At 32.1% G+C, this 21,668-nt stretch overlaps 2 protein-coding genes and 2 long non-coding RNA genes across 4 annotated transcripts; 1 reads left to right on the top strand and 3 right to left on the bottom strand.

Moving 5' to 3' along the window:
• Positions 1 to 1,184: 1,184 nt before the first annotated feature.
• On the bottom strand, positions 1,185 to 2,514 carry LOC100651698 (28S ribosomal protein S33, mitochondrial). The gene is made up of 2 exons (XM_003400445.4): positions 2,357 to 2,514; positions 1,185 to 2,241 (listed from the first exon to the last, which is right to left on the bottom strand). Exon 2 carries the CDS (start codon positions 2,201 to 2,203, stop codon positions 1,877 to 1,879), a length of 327 nt encoding a protein of 108 aa, XP_003400493.1. The 5' UTR covers positions 2,204 to 2,241; positions 2,357 to 2,514; the 3' UTR covers positions 1,185 to 1,876.
• Positions 2,515 to 5,105: 2,591 nt separating this feature from the next.
• Positions 5,106 to 20,960, top strand: LOC100651462 (guanine nucleotide-binding protein subunit gamma-e). The gene is made up of 3 exons (XM_003400443.4): positions 5,106 to 5,261; positions 9,451 to 9,617; positions 18,352 to 20,960. The coding sequence occupies exons 2-3, from the start codon at positions 9,505 to 9,507 to the stop codon at positions 18,455 to 18,457; spliced, it is 219 nt and encodes a 72-aa protein (XP_003400491.1). The 5' UTR covers positions 5,106 to 5,261; positions 9,451 to 9,504; the 3' UTR covers positions 18,458 to 20,960.
• LOC125386287 lies at positions 8,960 to 9,460 on the bottom strand. The gene is made up of 2 exons (XR_007226298.1): positions 9,262 to 9,460; positions 8,960 to 9,194 (listed from the first exon to the last, which is right to left on the bottom strand). It is a non-coding gene; the product is annotated as an uncharacterized LOC125386287 (long non-coding RNA).
• Positions 13,240 to 13,917, bottom strand: LOC125386289. The gene is made up of 2 exons (XR_007226300.1): positions 13,567 to 13,917; positions 13,240 to 13,489 (listed from the first exon to the last, which is right to left on the bottom strand). It is a non-coding gene; the product is annotated as an uncharacterized LOC125386289 (long non-coding RNA).
• Positions 20,961 to 21,668: the final 708 nt, after the last annotated feature.

Raw genomic sequence — 21,668 nt, 5'->3', positions numbered from 1 at the left:
ATAATACTTAACATATACATATACATATAACGTATACATAATATACTTATACTTTTAATTAAATAAACAATTTTACATTCAGTAAAAATCATGGATTTTTAATTTAAGTTATTATAGTATTAACTTGAAGATAGCTACATAAAAATAAGATATATTTCAAATGCATATTATATTTTTTATTTCATTTTAATGAATATGTCATTTTACATTTCATTTTTTCTGATCTTTATAAATTTGAAAGAATATAAAAGTATACTATTAAAAGGTAAAAGAGCTCAAGATGGTCAGTTTCCTTGGTTGATACAGTTTCAAACAGTAGCACCATGTGGTGGAGTACTTCTATCACCAGATTGGGTTTTAACCGCAGCGCAATGTGTGCAAGACAAGAGAAATGTATGATACTTTTTCTACCTAACACTAAGAAAAGGATATATATATAGTCATATCTTAATTTTATTAATACAGTCCATTACTTTATTTGCAACTGGACTAAATGGAACTGACTCTAAACAGACATTACCTGTAAAAGCTACATATATATATCCCACATATGAAGCTTATTCTATTCTTCCTGATCGAGATCATAACATAGCTCTTTTAAAACTTACTAAGCCATTTGACATGTGCCATAATAAAATAATCCTACCTAAGATTGTGCCTGTCAAATATGATGATGATTACAAACTATGTTTGATATTTGGATGGCAAAGTTATATTGCACCATCTTCAAAAGTTCTAGCTAAGCCAGTTCTATATTATGAAGTAATTCTTAATTCCTGGAAAATGTGTACATATATGATAAAAACAAATACAACTTACACAAATGTATTTTGTACAATGGTTGAGTTTAAGGATGAAATGAGAGCCTGTGCTGGTAATCCTGGTTCTCCAGTTGTATGTGAGAATAAAAAACATGAGATAGCTCTTGTTGGAATTGCATCTTGGACAAACTTTTCTTTAGAATGTGGAGATCTTCCAACATATATCGATGTCGGCGCATTCAGGTATAAATACAAAAATAAACTTACCAACAATTTTTATAAAATTTTAAATTAAAGAAATAAAAATTTGACACATATGTATTTAAAACTGAATTATAATGTATAACTTTTGCAATTAGGGCATGGATGGATGATTTAGTTTTTAATAGCAAGGACACAGAAGAATGGGAAAATAACACCAAATTAAATGAAAAACAGTGTACATTTAAAGAAAACACTAATGTACATGATAGTTTATGGAATCATTCAGATCTTTTACAATTAGGTTCACGAATAAGTTATTGGCCAGGTAATACAAAAATACATTTACATAATAAAACTGGGACAGCAATAAAGTATCAAGAGGTACCTATAGAAAGTATGAACAAATCTTATTTTTGGAATAAGTTATATCAATCTATTTCCAATAATTTTAACAATAAAAATGCATCTTCCTCCGATGGCTACTATAAAATGTCTTATCTAGATGTAGCAAAAGAACCAAGTAGTAATATTTATAAATATAAAGAAATTGGAAGTTCTAAAAATAAGAATCAAATTGTAGGAAATTTGAATGGTGCTATGAATAAATCAGTATTGTGTAATATTCAACAACAATTTGATAAAGTTACAGTACAACAAAATAAGGATCAAATAGAAATAGATGATTTTGAATTGTTATTACCACTTAATTTTGAAGCTGTTTCTTATTCTAATATTATTGTTGTATATTCTAAAAAATTATACTTATTTTTTCATTTTGTATTTTGGTATCTTTACATTATTATTTATACATAACATTTGGTATTTAAGTAAGCACATGTATTATATGAAATACATTTTATACAAATACGGTTTGATTTAATACACTGAATTTAAACAAATCAAATAACTTATTACTTCCTAAATCGTGGAGAAATCCATTTCTTTTTGCCACGAAGTTCTCTTAAACGTTCATACTCTTCCTTAAAATCTGCATGTTCATCTCTGTATAATCCATAATCCCTAAGATGTTTCATTAATAAATCAGATTCAACATGCCGTGGATAATAATTAACAATTTCTGGTCGCTTATTTATAGGTTTTTCGCTAAATAATGTCACTACTTTCATCGACTTCTTATTAGTCGTTCTTGTTACTTCACCAAATATTCGATTACTTAAACGATTCATATGTTTGGCATAACTGGTACCTGTTTTTGCAAGATCCAAGTATTTATTCATTTTGAAAGATATTTGATTATTTCTTTTCAGAATGTATCCTACGTAAAGTAGAATAAATTAAGGTTATATAGGTTAGGAAGTATAATATTGTCTATTAAATTTAACTAGTTTTGAATTTTAATCATTAATATGTTACTTTAACTAAATACGTACTATTAAATGTGTATATGCAGGTGTAATAAATTATTAATATTCGCTTCTACTTAAAACTTTAAGTTTCAGGCATAAATAGCAGTACCTTTACCAAATATATAGTGTTAAAATATTTCGAATAGAATCAACTGCTAATTTAAGATAAACATAATTTTTTTTACAAAGATTAATAAAAAGATAAAAAATTGTTAATAATAAACTTACAAATTTCTATATATTTATCTAAAATTAATTTACAGGTGAGATTATCATAATTACATTATTACATCAACATTTTTATATTTTTATTTAAAAAAGTAAATTTTCTTCCAGTAAAGAATGTTGGAATTATTAATTAATTGATAATATGATTTATCATTTATTTGCTACATGTTGTTTTTTTATTATGCAATTTTTTCTTGACTTTTTTACAAATGTTACCAAAAAATATGTATACAGAAAAATACATATATTATATGAATTTTTACTATTAATCTTTTTTATTTTTATTTCAATTTTTTTCCTTATATCTATTTATTTTATTACATTTTATTGAATATTGTAAAATATTTGATTCATTTATAGGATTTAAATTTCCTGCTTCAGTAGAATACGTATATGGCGCAATATGTCAAATCGTGAAATTTGAATTTTAGTGATTAAACATCATAAACTGGTATTTAAAAGTTTTCCTTGTGTAAGTATACTAGTATCTATCTCATTAACATTCTTTGACTAAGGAAAATAAAGATATCAGAGAATGAAGTTAATAATTAAACGAATTTGACGATACAACAACATATACATAACTGTCGTTTCTTTAACCTGTTTAATGGTACCATAATTAGAAAAAAATTAATATCTGTTAGATTGATTTTAATTCTTGTAAATGTATGTAAATGAAATATACGTACTTTATTTCGGACAAAAATGATACTGCGCTTAAAGAAGTAGGGAATCTTTGGTCCACGTGTAATTAAATTAATTATAATAAATATTAATCATAAATTAGTTACATATCTATTATCATTTGTTCAAGTGTAATAACGAAATAAATAGATTATTCTTTTCATTGCTTACAATGTTGAGCTACCGATACAAATTTTATGTAATAAATCTCGACCATCAGTCAATAAATCAATCCCTGTAATTCACCAATGAAATTCTCCCTTTAGTATTAAGCGGTTTTCGTCTATCCGTGAAATTTAGTTAGAAGACAACAAATGTATTCATTTAAATCTCGAGTGATCTACTTGTTAAAATGTAAATACTTTAAAATATACGATATCGTAAATAATTCCTGAGAAATTCAATGAACTGAGAATTCAATTACAATAATATTCGAATTTTTAATTCATCGTTCATATTAACTTTAATTTATTGTGTATTGTAATTGTAATGCTGTATAATGATGTTGTATCGCCTGTTTCGATTAATTAATTTCAATTAATAATAAAAATTTTGCCTAAAATCAATGTGTATATTTCTAATATCAAATTTTTACATATATATATTATTTAATATTTTACAAATCCAATTGTGTATTTTCTTTTTATTAGGAAACATTAAATGGGAAAAATTAAGTAAACTAATCTAGTATACCTTACAAGTAGATTTTGCCAATCTTGTTAGCAAATATAATAAGAAGCTTGCACTATACAGCAATGATTAACAGTAGGTAGCAAATATGTTAATACTAGGATTAATTGCAATACAAATGAGAATCCATGCTGTTAATCTCTGTAAAGTGTTCAAAATGAAATAATATTGTTCTTCTGATTTTATGTAGACTCATTTGAAGATTGTTATATACTGTTGTTAAATCTCTGTTGCTCACTATTAACTATTACTAACTATTGTCCAATTATATCATTATGAAGAAAATCAAAGAGTACAAGAAGATATTATCAATTTTTGAAAATCTTTCAAAAATGTGATCTTTCAATTTCCATATTAAATTTTATCCATCAATTTTATAGACAAATTTTGTTTGAAGAACATGTTTTATTAATATATAAATTATGCCATTTCTTTATTGTTCTTGCAGCATTGTAAAAAGAGCCACAATAAATTCACCGATAACAACGAAAACATCATAATCCGTATGTACCATTACGTACATAACGATCTGCATATACATATAATATGTAAGCAACAGATTAGAGATCCCCAGGGTATGAACTTTCTTACATTTAACGGAACTTACTGCTCTCTAATTGAATTAATATTATCAGTAAACAATGACAATTACATACATACTATCGTCTTATATGTTCGTTTTATCCTTTAAAATATATATTTACTTAAAACAGAAATCAAAATTTAAATGAAATTTCCTCCAAATCTTCAATGTTACCAAAAGTATAATTTCATATCGGCTTACATTCTTTTAATACATTAAATTCTGTCTTTTTCCCAAAACCTTATTTTATACCATCAAACGTACTTTAATCAGAAATTACAATATTTCCCACCATCGATATTATATCCTTACGAATATCCATATATAACAACGATATATTGTACTTTTAGAAACAATGAACATTATTTCTTTTTCACAGAAAGCTTACTTTCATCGGTACCATAGGAGGTCTGTAACGGAATCAAGATCCATCCAGGTCGGCAGGAAGGTTAACACGGTCAGTTTATTCATCACGGATTATAAGCGGACGGAACATTGGTCGAGGAATATTCTTATGACAACAATGATTGAAAATATCGGCACGTAAATTACCAGCAAATTAGATTGGCGAGTTTTGTTGAGGCTTCCGTAAGCGAATCGAGAAACCTGCCAAGAGTCAGCGCATCTCAGAACTTCTCCGACCTCCGGCAAGGTGAGTGCTACTCTCTAATATTCGACCACGACTATCGGACGGACTTCCTGTGGCACGTGACTTCTTCTCTTCACCGAAATTCTGTTTACTGGGTAAGTGCCAGTATCGAGAATACCTGTCGAAAATATCGTCAAGAGAAAACACCGATTCGATTCTGCGAGCGGACGATTTCGAAACAACGAATCTAGATACGGCGATAATAATTATTTCGCCGAATTTTCGCTCGGCATTTGTTCATATTTGCATCTATCTGTATTAATTACGTTGGTGCTGGTACGCCAAGCTATTTCAAAATGGTATCCGAAAAGTTTCCACTGCATTTTGCGGTGCTGATTTTTCAGATACCATTGGTTTTAGTTTTAGCGTAGGTTGGCTATACATACGTGCCTTGCATTTTAAGAGACATTTCTCGAGACTGAAGTGAACGTCGAGGCAAATGGTTATAGCAGATTTTGTTCTCTCGAGTTGCGAAGTTTTTCGCCGTTAATACATTATATTAGTCATAGACCGCAAACGTTTGTAATTTTTGTACCTGATAAAGGCTTCATTCGTTGGAAATAACATGTTTGATTACTGATCGTTAATCAAATAATATGTCAAACTAGATAAAACGTGTAATATCGTATTATAAAGATGAAAATCAGGATTCTGGGGAAAGTGGTAAATTGTACGAGCGTTTATGTTGCAGGAACATTGAATGTTTGTTTCCTGCACTTAAAATTGGATATGGTGCATACAACATATTTTAAACGGATTACTGTGTAATTTATACAGGATGTCCCACGAAAAGCAGGATGTGATTCTCCATAAAAAGGAATAAAAAGCATAAGAAGAATAAAATTTTTGTATATAAAGCTTCGTTTTCAAGGAGACTGACTTGGAGATTTTGAAAACGTAACAACTATACGTGCGTTTAACTCATAAGTAATGACGTGATGAATCTTGGTTTACATTCTTTCTTTACAATCTATTATCTTATCAACGTAAGCTAACAAAAATATTGAATAAGACAAAATGTTTCATCAATCTAAATGGTTCATCGAGTCATCATCTAGACATATACTCTACTCGATACATTTTCAAAATTGATTTTCTCAAAAACGAAACCTTAGATATTTTTAAAAATTGTATTTTTTATTTTCGGTTTATTATCTCTGCTCGATAGTACTACCATATTTTGGAGCATACTCTATAGTTTGGATTTGTTTAAAAAGATATAAATTCTATAATATAAAAGATTTCTATGAAGTATAAAGAAACACGTGCGAAATTTGTTTGTTGTATCAGACTTTTCACTGCACAGAATCGATTTGGAAATTTTGTTTGCTACATATTGTAATTCGTATACGTACATATAGGCAATATAGATTACTAAATAAGTACAATGTCGGTAGAAAACTGGTTCTTCATGAAAAAATAAGTCGTAAATATAAAAAATGTAATTAACAATTATATGCAGGGTATTTCACAATAAATAGAAAGGTAGAATGAAATGTAAACTATGATTATTATCGTAACTTAAAATATAGGAGGAAATAAATAGCAATAGAAACACTAGCACCGATATTTATAGTATAGATGTGACAAAAATCAACTCATATGATAGGATCGCTAAAATGGAGATTATTTTTGGCGTGCGGGGAGGAGTAGCCTTGAGCAGTAGAAATCTTTATTTTTAATTATGATAACTTTTTATAATATGAAATATAATCATCCATTCGTGAATATTGTTTAATTCGATCTTTCTAATTTAGGAATGGGTTGTAGTTAATGTACACATACATTTAGATATATGTAGTTTTAGTAACTAATAAGATACTGAAACTCGAAATATCGTAAATTCTAGAATCAATGTAGTACTTTGTTTTATTTTTGAAACTTCAAGAAGTTGTGCCAAAATGAGATAGCTCTAGCATATATGATCACCTAAATTTCTATTAAAGGTGACGTTATCGCGATTTTATTTTTGATTAATAGCAGCTTGATAACTTAATTTTGTTCGCAAATAAATAAATTTCGTATATTTTGAGTTAGTCTCTCTTCCAAGTAAATTCATTTAAATATAATTAGGAAATTTTGCTATTTCTACAATATTCTACAATTTTCTACAAATTTCTACAATTGTACAACGTTATGTGAACATGCATACGATGGACTTAAATGTCTTTTAACTATTTCAAGCCTGTTTGCGAGCATGTTCTGGCTTGACATTGTGAAAGTAATTTCTTGGAAGATTTTATGACAAATAAAGTACATAGTCGGTACAGTTCGTACAATCAACAGAAACACGAATGGAATTATCTTCTAAGCATACATTGTAGTGCTCGTACATTTGCGTCTAACATTATTTAGAATAAAACAATGAATTTATTTAGTGATTTTGTTTCTCTTTGCAGTTCTTGCAAGTACCATGAAATAATGGTTTTTACTAAAAGTAGTTGATACATACAGGATGCCTGAAAAGATTAGGACAAAACTAAAAGGTTCATATAAACTTATACTTGTAAATGTTTTATCGAAGAGTTATAAGTGTTCAAAGATTTTCAGGAGGTTACTCTTAAAACTCGTTATACAGAATCGCAATTAGCATGCATTGAATGCACTTAGTATTCCATATTTCTACAACAGCAGGAATATTCGAAAAAGTTCAACAATTATTAGTTCGACGATTGGGATTCTGCATTTTTGCAGAAGCAGGAAATTTTGATTCCTCGTTTACTGTAACTGTTAAAATAACTAATACAAATTTTTGAACGCATATAACTCTTCAATAAAGCATTTTAGGACGTAAGTTTATATGAACTTTTTTATCTACTTGACCTCATTAACATATAGTATAACTTTTGTCCCGACCTTTTCGGATACTTTGCACATAGCATATGAAAAGGGAAATAGAGTATTTTAACATTTAGGATGATATAAGACTTAAGGTAACGTAGACAATTTAAACTTGAAAGGGCAAATTATGAAACGTCGAAGAACGAAGCCACAGTGGTTATTTTATGTGGAATGTACCCATGAATTCGATAATTACGATACATGATACAATAATCTTGATCGGTGTGTAAGTAAAGCAACGAGTCGACTTTTTCATGAATAGACTGCTCCATTCAGTGTTTGTCTTTCAAATCTGACGGTGTTATAGTTCGTATTAATATTTTTGAAGGTAAAGAAATATCGAAATTAATTTTTGCGTAAAGCAATAAATATTTTCAGGGGGAGAGATGTTAAACAAATAAATATGTCATTAAGAATAAACTATCATCTCGTTATTACCGTATTTTTACTTTATTGTTCGAACGTTCAAATTTAATTCATTTATGGTTTTTCTCTGCCTAATGGTCATTACCGCAAGAATAAGTATGCAAACCGTAAAAAGAGAAGAGAGCATTAGAAATTTATTATGGGTACGCGCATTGTGCTTGTTCCATGTGTTCCTCGTTAAGATTCAAGCTTCGTTGCTTCCGTTGGAAGCGTCAAAGGGTTCTTGATTGAAAGTACTTAAAAACAGCTCATCAACGAATGGAAAAACAAGTATTGAGAAAAAAATAATTATTATTTTTTTAGTTTTTTTGTAGGTATTAGTAATTGAAAGATCATAATTCGCGGAGATTTAATATTTCAAATTCTTATTCTTGCAAATTTTATAGTTAATCGAAACTATAATTCTAACGAAGCGTCGTATTAAAATATTTTATTCTACACATTTTATTCGTTTTTAGATATAATATCGCCCTGCTATTTATTGTACCACTCCTTATGGGACATTCTGTAAATACTCAGTAAAAAGTAATTATTGAATAATTTATGATTCCCCAACTGTAGTGATAGCATCCCTCTACCTAGAGCAAGATACATAAAAATACAAATCTATATGAAAGAAAACCATCTTCTCTTTTATAAGCGACGTTGTACCAATTATCCAAACCTATGACAAACCATTTGTTTACGCAGTTCCAAGAAATCCAAGACCATGTCCTTGAATCCTGCTGCATCAAAGTATCAAGTGTCTTCGGTATAATGATCTATAAGGTAACGATTAGTGAAATAATGGCTAAATAGCTATATAACGCTTCGATCCATGTTACGTACGGCTCGAATATCACGTGTGTACGAGGAACAGAACAAGATCCATTGTCATCTCGCGGAGGTCGCAACGAGGGAAAAGTTCGTGCACTTTTCCTCGCAGAATCGAATTTCCTGTTGCCAGTGTGTGACGTAGGTTTGGTGTTCCAATAACAGGAGTCCCCATACATAGTCGGTTCTATTGATTTTTCGTAGAGGCGCAAGCGCTATTCGGTTCTTATCTGGCAAAAGGGAGGCGCGGCTATAACCATGGATCCCAGTGTACTAGCTAACATGGACAAGGACGCATTGAAGAAGCAGATCGAGAACATGAAGTACCAAGCTGATATGGAACGGTGGCCCCTTTCGAAGAGTATTGTCGCGTAAGTCCATTAACCCCTCTTTTTCGCCCCATCTTCGTCGGTTGTTTCTCCAATTTTTTCTTACTTCCGCTTCCTTTTTACGGTTCTATTGTTTCACCTTATTTAGTAGACAACGATACGACGAGGATGGTCCACGGAAAGTTTCGTGTTACACGTCCAACAACCCCATCTATCTCATCCTATATTCGTCAATTATTCTTGAAATTTCATTTGTGTCTTTTCATTTTGCTTTTTGTTTCGTTTGATACACTGATTAACGCATGATGTTGTTTCCTATCTATCTTTGTTATCGTAAAAATTTATTGGTCGGTATAAGTAGCTGCCCTGTTTCACCTCATTTCTTGTTTTATCGTTGTTCGAGTAATAGGTTGAAATTTTGTTCAATTTGCCCGATGGACTGTTCCGTCCTTTCAACGACTTTTTTATATATTTGATTATTTCTTGTTTACTTATTATGCCGCATTTTCTAGGCTGAATAGTTCATCTTGCATTTTCTTTATCTTCTGGGTATCATAGAAAGAATGTCCTGTGAAATGATTCATTATTTTTTGATAGGTTGCATAGATCAAGTTAAAAAGGATTCAGGATTTAGACATTTTTATACAAGACGCGCAGAGTAACATCTTTGTACCATTCTCCAAGCTACAATTTAGCAAACATACCGAACTTTTTAAATAAATAATGTATTAAAAAATACAGAATCATTTTACACTGGGAAAAGTGAATCGTATGAGGATTTTCTACAAATTGCACAGAATATTAGTGGAGAAGTTTTAATAGTTAAAACCACATTCCTATTTGCATTTGATATGAATTTTATGATATTATTTGGAAGATTAGTTGTACTTCAAATGGCTCTATCACAGTCAAATTTAGTAAACATATGATATATAATGATGTGACACGATATTTAAGGAAACTGTATGTGTTAAATTAATTTTTATTTAAATTGAAGAATGATTAATCTAGAACAGCACCCAGTAAACAATGTTCCATTCAAATGACCCAAGTGATTTTGTGTTATATTTAGCATTTCTTTCGAAGTTATTTTTAGCTACGAAGGTATTCATAATACATACATACATCGTGTAATACATAAACAGTGTGATGAAGATTGTGAGGAGCAAATCATTTTTATTTTCTGATCTTGTAAAATTCAGTTCACACATTCGAAAATCTACTAATTATATGCAATACAATACGTTTTACAATAATTGATCCGAGATCCTCTTTCTTTCAATTCTTTTTCTCGTTTGTCTTCAATGTTTAAAAAAGGTATTCACAGTACAAAAGGCAAATAACGATTATTCATACTATTTAGGAAAAATTACCATAGTTATCACAAGAAATTGTTAACGTGGCATTGTAATCGTTTTAATCATATTTCTTAAATTTACTATTATTTTAATATGTCATAGTATCTATATACCATTTATAACAAATCGTTTTGAATACTTTGAATCTTTTTATCGAGCTTCTTTCACATTCTTGCACATATTCGTTTATTCGAATTCATGCTTGCTTCCATGTAAAAACTGTTTCCTTCTTAAAATTCATATGGCGTATTCCAAAGTCCTCGAAAAACTTCAGAAGCTGGACGAGACGGACAATTTTGTTGGTATTTTACTGACTTTGATAATTAATCAAAAGAGCTTGAATGGTCAAGAAAACGATTATGAAGACTTTTGCAGCAGAAAACCTTGCAATAGTAAACACAAAAGCTTGGAATATTTCGTATCGACATTATCATTGAAACTACCGAGAATATGAATGCTTTTTTTGTTTGTTCGTCAACTTGCTTTTGTCAGATCACTTGGGCGTATCTGTCGAGTCGTTAGCAGCCAGAAAAATTGATTTAACGATCAACAGGTTGAAAGTTAGTAATATATATCTAATGAAAAATGGAAAGTAAATTGGATAAATAAGTTATAGCGCTTGTGTGGAAAGAGTATTTGTATTGTGACGAATTTTGATATTAGAATGGAAACTGTTATCTGTATAAAATTAAGCTGAGATAAGAAAGGAATTTTCAATATTATTCCATGCGTTAATTTGTCATTTTCTGCGCTAATTAATCTTAGAATTCCAAATTTGCACAAAAAAGCTAGGCGGTTATCGACGAATACTATTTTTAATGTTATTTTACATTATACGAGGATATTAGGTCAAATCAATATTAGTAATTCTGGTGTAATGAATTCAGAATCGATCAGCTGCTATGAGTACTACTTGATCCTTAATCAATTCTCTTCATTTTGGAAATTCATTCTTGTAACATATTAATACTTTATAGTTTAATATCAAACGTCTAGAATCTTTCGTTCATAAATTACATACTGTTATCCGATCCTAAGATTTTTCTTAATCATTTTCTCTTCATCAATTCTCTTCATCAATTTCTCTTCTCGAACTATCGTGTTTCTTTATCTCGATGCTGAGCTAGTACCTATTAGTGCTGTCTTACACGTATAGTTATCCATTCCAAATTATAAAGATTTATTTGTTTTCAAAACAAATGCAATTAGTTTTAGAAATAAAACAATATCATCATAAAGAGGTAATTAACAATTCTGTGATTATTTAAAAGACAAGGTATCAAATCTATCTGTTTTAAGATTTCGTGATGAGACACTTTTACATTGATTTTTCTTGGAAAAATAAAGCCTGCTATAATCAACGAAAATTGTTCTATATTTTTGACTTATTTTCACATACAGTTACTCTTCTCACAATTACCGAATTCTTTGTAAATATGTAAGAAATTTCCGATTGCTTACATTTGGAAGAACCGTATATTTACTTCTTCCATGCTCGAGAATAAAAGCTGTTCATATAATTTATATTTGCTTTTAAAAAAAAAAGTACAGTTTTTCTATTTATTTGCTTTTTCCATGTATTGGTTTTTATTGCAACCTCTGGGTTGTTCATGATACTTGAGATATTATATTGTGATAAAGTAGCAACTCAGACGGTGGTTAAAAAAACAAATCGAACGACGCAGTATTGATCGAGTCATGTTGAACCAAGTCGAACGAAACAATCGTCGCGGTGTCGTATAAAAATCGTTCGGACAAAGTGATCGTAGAAGCCGCTTCCTAGACGAATCGAGAAACGCGAGACGTGTAGAATAGTGTAGATGACGACGTAATCGGTGTGGTGTGGCGCGGCGTGCCGCAACATGCTGCTAGTAATCGACAGTCAAGGTTAAATTACACCGACGTTCCCATATTACACATTGGGACAGGATCTCCTTGGACGTGGAGTATCTGTTAATCGCATATTCGTGGACTGATCACTTTTAGACGCTCGCACTGTGCGTACTTACATACCAGCTGGCTCATACGAACGAATTAATTGTATCAAAGTTGTAGGAGTTTTACATGTTAACTATCTTCCCTAATACGATAGAAAGGCGTAATTTTCGGATAGTCCCACGTCATGAACGAAGATGTAAAAAGATGTGAAAACCACAGGAGAAAATGTGATATGTAGATCCATCTTTGTTGATCTTCTGATTCTTATATTATGTTAGTTGAAGGAGACTGCCTCGGATTGGAAAAATTTTATTAAAGAGAGAGGAGGTTTTACGTGTATGTTACAACTGAATGGATACATACTGAACTGTATTATAAATTCATTCTGCTTTTATATTTACTACTAGCAGATATTTATGCAAATTTACATCTTTATAGGCACAGTTACGAAGAACGGAGCTTAAGCGCAGCGTGTTCTATACAATATCCGTATTATGTGTATTCTGTGTACATTTGCATCCTCAAATTTCTCATAAATATATCAAAATCCGTAGTCTACCACCTATTGGACAATACCCACGATCTTGCGCTATATCTTTGCCTTGCCAGTAGCAGCAGCTAGTAGAAAATATTCTTTATTTATTTATATGTTTGAAATATGCCAATGATTCCTTTTAATGACAATAAATTTTTACCTAAATGGCTGTTGACGTGTAACTTCTACGATGTATGTTACATTAACGATCGTAAAGTCAGTAAAGGATCGAAAAAACCATATTACATCACCAATCGGATATGTTACACTCTAGTACAATAACATAGACCGCTATTTTAATTAAAAAGATCTCAAGCAAATCGACAAATAGGTAAACAAGGATAATCTTGTTTATATATCAATCTTGGTTCGTTTGAGTGGACGCACACAATTAGTCCAATGTTCCTCTGAGGTTTAGAGGCTGTAATGGCGACGCGCACCTAATGAGACACACGTTCAGTGTTCGATAACATATGGGAAGTTGCACAGCGTTGCGGAACGAACGCGGAACCGCATTCGAGCAACGACGTTGCTCGTTGCGGTTTTCGAGGGGAATCGTACGCGAAAGCAAAAAGTTTCCGCGGTCTGCTACTCGGAGAGTGCCCGAGTGAAAGGTACCTCCCATTTTTTTCTTCCTCTCTTACCGATCGAGCTAATCTCTCGCTCACCGTCTTGCACTTAACGCCGGACATTCTCCTCTTTCAAACGTGGTGCGCTTTTTCCCTTCGCGCGCTTTGAAATTCCTTGGAAGAAACAGTATTTTCCGTGCCAACATACAACGTATATTGTATACAGCGACTCGTAAAACTATTCGAACGCTTGCCATAGCAAATTTTTACATACAGACGGTATATACAAAAAGTCTTTACACATATCCTTAGTTTCTAATAAAATGATTTTTCATGAGGTCCTACGAAATTTTTATAGAAATTTAATATGCTTGGAGTTAATTAATCAGTATATAATTCCTATAATAATAATAATAGTTTTGTAGCCACTGTATTATGTGTATTATATAAAACGTCTTCACAAATTTCATTTGTATTGTAGCGAGATACGACTGTGAATGATTTTCATTATTCGTGAAATTTGAAACGAATCTGAAAATTGATGTAGAATTTACAAGGTGCTACTACTACTAACATGTATTTAGTAAAAAGTTAATGTACAATATAGAAAGCTGACTGTGTTCGTAAAACTTTTCTATCGCAAACATTCCGGATACTTTCGCGAAGCATTATGCTTGTGAAACTTTGCTCTTGTGGTACATAGGAAAAGTTGGTTTTGTATCGTGTATTAGCTTTATCAAGTAGGAATAATTATATTGCATATCATAGTCGCTATTAGAGTTACATACAGTGACTTACTATAGGAAATTTACATGGGCAATGTAGTCGACTATAAACACTAAGGGCCTGAATTTAACACTCACCATTTTTGTCGATATAATGAAGTTCTGATTGATTGAGAAAATAATAAACTTCAAAAAGAAATTAACACCCTAAATGTTTCGAATTCTAATTTGCTACTTGCTATTGTAAGATGCATTGTAAACAAGTATTTATTCTTCTTTTTTTGCTGGGAGATACTGAACCAAAGACAGTCGCAGTACAGTAAAATAAGAAACTTTAGGTATCATATATTGTACAGGTATTTATACGGTGGTAAGCATCCCATTTTATGGAGGTTGATACAAGGGGAAGCTAGAACCTTATGTTAAGAGCAAGATGTGAAAATATGGAAGAAGAAAATAGGTATTGGAGAAAGGAGCAGGACAGCCTGTGTAGGATATACAGAAGGAATATATATATAACGATAAAACACTTAGTAGAGAACTATACAGGTGTGCAAACAGTAAATTTAAGCGTGGAAAAAGTTCTATACGATAGAAGGGAGCAACGTGCGGTGGAATGGTGGAAAGGAGCAGCATTGTAGGAATGAGGAAGGAAAAGGACGAGGGCGGGAGAAAAGAAAAGTAGATGCAATGAAGTAGAGGATAAATGGGGGGATTAGGATAGTTCTAAAGAGAGTAGCAAAGGCTAGAATAAGGAGTAAGCGTTCGAAATAGAGTCATCTGAATAGAGTTAGGTGGATAAATGATATGAATGGAGTTATGGAAGAATGAGAGAGACGAGTGAATAATTGTACGGGTATGTGTGTTGAGTAGAAGATTATGTAAACCAAGTTTACATTTCCTAGGCTATGAGGCTGAAAATTAAATAAATTATTAATACTAGTCTAATTTCGAAAAATATTATAAAAACTGTTTAAAGAATGTGAAAAGAAACGTATTTGAATCTTTTTCATAAAAGGTATAAAATAAAGAAATAGAATGGAAAAGTTACTCTTTAATTAGGTAGATTTTATACGAATAACGTTCGACGTTCTTTTAAGGAAACGTGAATGAATGTATTACTCAACCTAACAGTTTAATAGAACAGAATACGTAAATGTAATATAGAAAGTACCTAATAAACATGAAATATCTATATGAGTCAGTATTGACCCAGTCTTTGCTGCCCGAGAGTTAAACGAGCTTTTACATAGAATTTAATGTCTCCAAACTTGATACGTTGAAGTTGATAATATAGTTTATATTATAGGGTTTGGATGCATGTGGAAGTCTAGAAACTATGTTGTGAAAGTTGTAGAAATTATTTTCTATCATAATGAACGAGTCCTTTAAGTGTAATAGAATGGTGTGCTTGGTAAGATATTTAGATCTTAATAAATAGAAAATAATAATAATTCATCCATCTCATTCACCTATCTTAGGAAGCAATTGATAAAATTTAATATAATTGGACAATTTTTAAATAATCTTGAATAATATGATTATAACATTTTAACGTAAAACACTTTTCTAAAACAAGCATTGAAAAGTTACTTGTGTAAGTAGTAACAGGTCATTAACCCACATTCGTTTCTAATAAAGAGCGATAAGTGAAAGCTTATAATTTTCTCGCATTTTCCGCTAAGCTGTGGGTTAACTGGAACAGGAGATCCTTATTATTATAACTATTACTGATTTACTGATACTACCAACTAATACGACCGATTCATTAACAGCTTTGCTTGAATGTTTTAACATACACAGCATACCACATATAATGTTAAAAATAATAATAAGCATACCACAGAGTTAAGTAAATTAAAGTAGAAATTACAATACGTACAAAAATTATTTACTACCGTTAATCAATTATATTATTGACTATTTAAAAGAATGATACCTAGTTTTAAGATTAATTTTTCATAATTCAGAATAAATCCTGTACAGTGACCTGCATATTCAACTAAAATAGTTCCATTACCATTAATCCCTAGTGTATCTCGATACCAGATACATAATTCAAATCTTTCCCCCTGTGGCTCATCAACTTGAAAAAATCGTGCTGGAATTATAGTTGCGATTGCATGTAGACATAGGACGACCTGCTTTACTCAACGACATAGCTGAAGAATTTGTGCCGTATCCTTTCAACTTATTCTTTGCGATCAGATAGATCCAAGATAACGTTGGATATCTGGGGATCAGTGCAAACAACAGAGCGCAATAGAAAGTGTTATAAATTCATTTTAATCAAGAAATCTGAAACTATTGCAGAAGACGTTATCAGAAAGTTAAGGAAAATTTCTAAGATATCGTTGCGATAGATAAATTCCGAATAAAGACAAATTTAAAAAATAATTTGCAATAAATAATTTCTAAACCAATATTTGTAACGCGCCTATAAGAATCAGTTTAGATTGTTCCACATTGCAATTTTTAGATACCCACCTACTGCAATACCTTTTAGCCTTTTGCAAAGGCTTAATGTTTCTCTGATTCTTTTTATTTTAAAGAGAATTGATTAGGCTGACGTTATAAAGTATAGTTGCACGAATTGAACTAGAATTTGTTGAAGTTGCTTTATCTAAAGGTATTTAGCGAGAAAATCGGAAAAATTGGTCGATCGCGATTGAGCAGTCGCGAACCTTCGGAACACAGAATTCTCCTTGAACGCAAAATCGGCCAGACTGGCCGCGAGTCCCTTTCACCGAGCCTTCTCGGCGAAACGACCAACTATTCGTTCCTCGCTGCACTTTTCCTTGCATCGCTTGCAACCTTGTTACGTTTACAACGATCCTGTATTATATCTCGTCAACGTGTCTCCACAGACACCTGGAAATTCATTTGGATTTCGTTCTTTCCTGAAAATATCGCACATATTTTAAATACTTATTAGATCAAATATATTTCGAATGAGATATTCGAATTAATTAATGTTTTATATAGTCTTTTAATTGAAATTTCTTTTAAAATTGATATTACAAAACTAGTAATTTTTCAGGATATAATTCGTAACGAAATTTATTAAAATTGATATACAATCAATAGGTAGAGTCGTAACCAATATGCATTGATAATGTAACTGTTGCATAATGATAATGTAAGAATTATGTAATGGTGATATGGGAATATTATTGATCACTGAACGTGTACGTAACCAACAAGTAATTGGCAGTTAAATCGACAATCATAAACATGTTAGAAATATCTTTATTAAATATATAATACATCGTAACATAATTTTAATATAAACAATTGTCCGCAGCTTTTTCCAATCGATTCTTTTTAATTTCTTCCTTCTTCGTAAGAATTTCTGTATTGAACTGTGTTTTAGCTTCAGTTCAGTTAGCTTAGTACAACATAATTTGCCTTTTTATTCGAAACCATTCGATCAGAGGTTGCAAATTGTTAATATTTCTTCGTTATTTTACGCTCTTTCGTTTTTAATTTTATACATTCAATCATTAATAAATATTTCGTTTTTTCGATTCTTAGAACCATTCAACATTCTCGTAAGAGATTCCACCTTCAACGATAGTCGAAAATATAACCGAACGAACAGAACTGAATCAAAAGAAAATTTGATCTAGTAGACGATCTGCTTGCTTCCAGGATGAGGGAGTATGTGGAAGAGAATGAGAAGACTGACCCACTGATACACGCGCCCGACAAGAAGAACAATCCCTGGGCCGAGAGAGGCAAATGCATAATCATGTAATCAGGACGTAGAACCGCAGGGGAGAAGGAGAAGGAGAAGAGGCGAGGAAGCATCTGAGCGAGTACCATCCGAAGCGAGCAGGAGAAGCGGAAAACGTTTTAGCCGCGTTTCAAGTTAAACCAGCGAAACGAATAATAAAACCAAAAGAACGAAGCAGACAAACTAAAATAAAAAAAAGAAAAAATACAGAAAGACGAGAAATACATACACGTAAAAGAAGAAAAACGTTAAAAAAAAGGCAGAAAATAAGAAGAGGAAGGAGTTAAAGAAAGGATAGGAAAGACGTATGACGAATGAGAAGGAATTACGATGAGCAAGAGAAGAAGGACAAGAGGAGAAAGAGAAATCAGGCGTTGGCGGAGCGATTTGGATGAAATCCTGGAAGAGGAAGGTGCCAGGAAAGCAGCAAAGTCTCGGAAGGAGGAGCACGACTGGCGCGAAGCGAAATCAAAGTAGCCGGAGCAAATTATTCAACAATCTAATTCCTCGCGGTTACCTGTTCGCGGTAACTTTCCCGTTTGGCATGCAAACGAACGAGTGGCACGTTTCAGCCCGGCTTTCTTTGTCTCTCTAATCTCCGCGGCTCTCGAATTGACTACTCGAGCTATTCTGAGGACGTGGTCCTTGATCTGGCTAAGTTTCGATCGATTCGCACGACGGCGAACCGAGACGCGAAAAGTATCGTGTATCGATATTAATTGGTTAAACTTTCACCTCGTGCGTCTATCGCTCTCTATTTCTCTGTCTCTCCTCTTCAGCCTCTTCATCCTTCGTTTCCTTCTTTTCGAAGGGCCGCTCCCTTTCTCTCGGAATAAATGAATTCCACCTGAGCGAGCTCGATCTAATTTATCCGAGGATTTTAGAAAAGCAAGGCTACGAACGAAAAGGCACGGACACGGTGAAAATTTAATCGATCTAAGAGGACTAGACGAGAGAGCGGGCGAAACGGCGCGAAACGAACGGATCTTCTGAAACGGGCTCCGCTACGAGTACGCGCTTCCGCTTCGTCGTCGTTTCGAGTTCCGAGTTTTGGATGAGTTCTGAATAATATCAGTTCCAATTCGACTCAATTCGTTTCGATTCGATCCAATCCGTTTCGACTCGGACACGTGTTACGCGTCGTAATACACATCGTGTGCAATTCGAATCTAGTACCACGGAAAACTCTTTTGAATCGTTCATTATATCGTGTAAGGATTATTTATCTTAAGTACACAATGTAATCTAACGTCATTATATGTACACACGTTATACCATATGTCGTACGATTAATACGCTATGCATATTTCTGCGAATTTCTTACGAAAATATAATATATTCACATCGTTTAATGGAGATTATTGTATGCTGTTTCGTCCTGTTCCTTTACATCGGGCATTAGTTTCTGTCGCGTGCTTTCGTAATCTACCGTTTCTTCAGAATTTATAGAAACGTTTTTATTTTGTAAAAGAACGGCAGTGTTTTCTATCTTTTAAGTAAATTAGTTAATTCAATGTTTCCGAAATGGTCATCGTAAAGTTTAATCGTATTCGTTGGTTATTTGATTAAATTCGCGTTTATTTTAATCACTGTGGTAGATACGTCGTTGCTTCAAATAAGTATAGCGTTAGATAAATGCAAGATGTTTTATTGTTCGTGAATATCTTGAATATTTTTGACGTTTATGAAGATGTGAAAAGTCTCTGAAGCAAAATTATACGACTCGAAAGAATAAGATGGCTGCTCATTTAAGAATTTTCATAAAATGATAATTTTGATATTATTATACGTGTTTCATCATCTAACCCGCGCGATTTCATTGTTAAACATTTTCCCATATTTTTAGCAGATATTCAAGAATTTATGGCGAATGAAATATCTTGCGTATTTAAACAAATAATTTCACAGACTCTTATTCCTAATACATATTTCATTAACATCGTATGTACATTAATCTAAAAATCATTTTTATATGATGTTCTATTTTAATTAATCTCAATCGTCACTAATTTTAGAGAACAAGAGAAAACAACAGCGATAAGCTTAAAAAGTTCGAAACTTCTCCACCAATAAATTAGACCAACACCGATATTTATAAATACATCAGACAAAATTGTGGATATATTCCGTAATTTCCAAATTCAATTCCGTAAAAAAAAAAAAAAAAAAAAAAAAAAAAATGAAATATATCATCGAATAACTTTTTCTTTAAACAATCCACCGCTTTTTCCTCCAATTTAATTGTACCACGAATGACAATTTTGCATAGCTAAGACTGCCAAAATGTATGCTTAACAAGAAAACACACGGATAATTATAAAGTCTATATGCTGAAACAGATCATAAGAAAGAAAACTTAAAAATAACACGTTTCACGGTGCAGTGTACAGTATTAATTCGTACCAATTTCCTTTGTAATTTGTAAACGGAATTTATAATGTTATTAAAGCAATTTTCATTGCAGGGACCATCCTGTATGTACCACAGACAGATAAAACAAAAATAAAGTATCGTAAACGCCTAACTCGAATTCTCTCGAGGGTTGTTCAAAACCACAAGAAACTGCCGAAGAATACACCGTGGAGATGCGATTCTGCTGAACGGCCATTGACGTGGCCCGTGATTCTTCGCCCACGATATTCTGTATCGATTCTGGCGTTCATTGTTCAACAACCGTTTCCACTGTCGATTACCAAGCAAACCTCTTAAGCTCGATCGCGCAGGAAAACTTATCTTCAGCCCTGAAACGTCTGGCGAACGAGGCCGAGATTCCTTTTGGAGGAGGTGTTGCATTTCAGAAATGTGTTTACAACAATGTAGCTGCGTATTTGTAAAAATGATGGATGAGAAGAAGAGAGTGAAGAAAAAAAAGCAGAAAACGAGAAAGGAGATTGTATTTTCGTTGGGGTACAATGTCGAATTATATCGTTGTGTCGTTGAATAAAACGCGTGTGAAGGATGAAAAGAGGAACATAATGAAAAATTACTTTCACTTTTTACTACATGCAACAAGCCTTATGGATAGCTGCTTGGCTTTCCAACAATTAATAATTATCGAGGATATGCTTTGGTCACGGTATTTTACTTCGATATCGTCTTCCATAAAACGTTCTAGACGATGTGGGTGATTAATAAAACCGATGGAGGTTTCTTCCTAGAGAATGCACGATAATTATTTCTCTACGTGCTTGTGCTTGTAGGGGACGTTAAGAAAAAATCACGTGGCCCATCC

The sequence above is a fragment of the Bombus terrestris genome, chromosome 14 (genome assembly GCF_910591885.1).
Source record: "Bombus terrestris chromosome 14, iyBomTerr1.2, whole genome shotgun sequence".
Classification (NCBI taxonomy): domain Eukaryota; kingdom Metazoa; phylum Arthropoda; class Insecta; order Hymenoptera; family Apidae; genus Bombus; species Bombus terrestris.
Note: the sequence above shows the minus strand (reverse complement) of the source record. Positions and strands in the feature narration are given on the sequence as shown.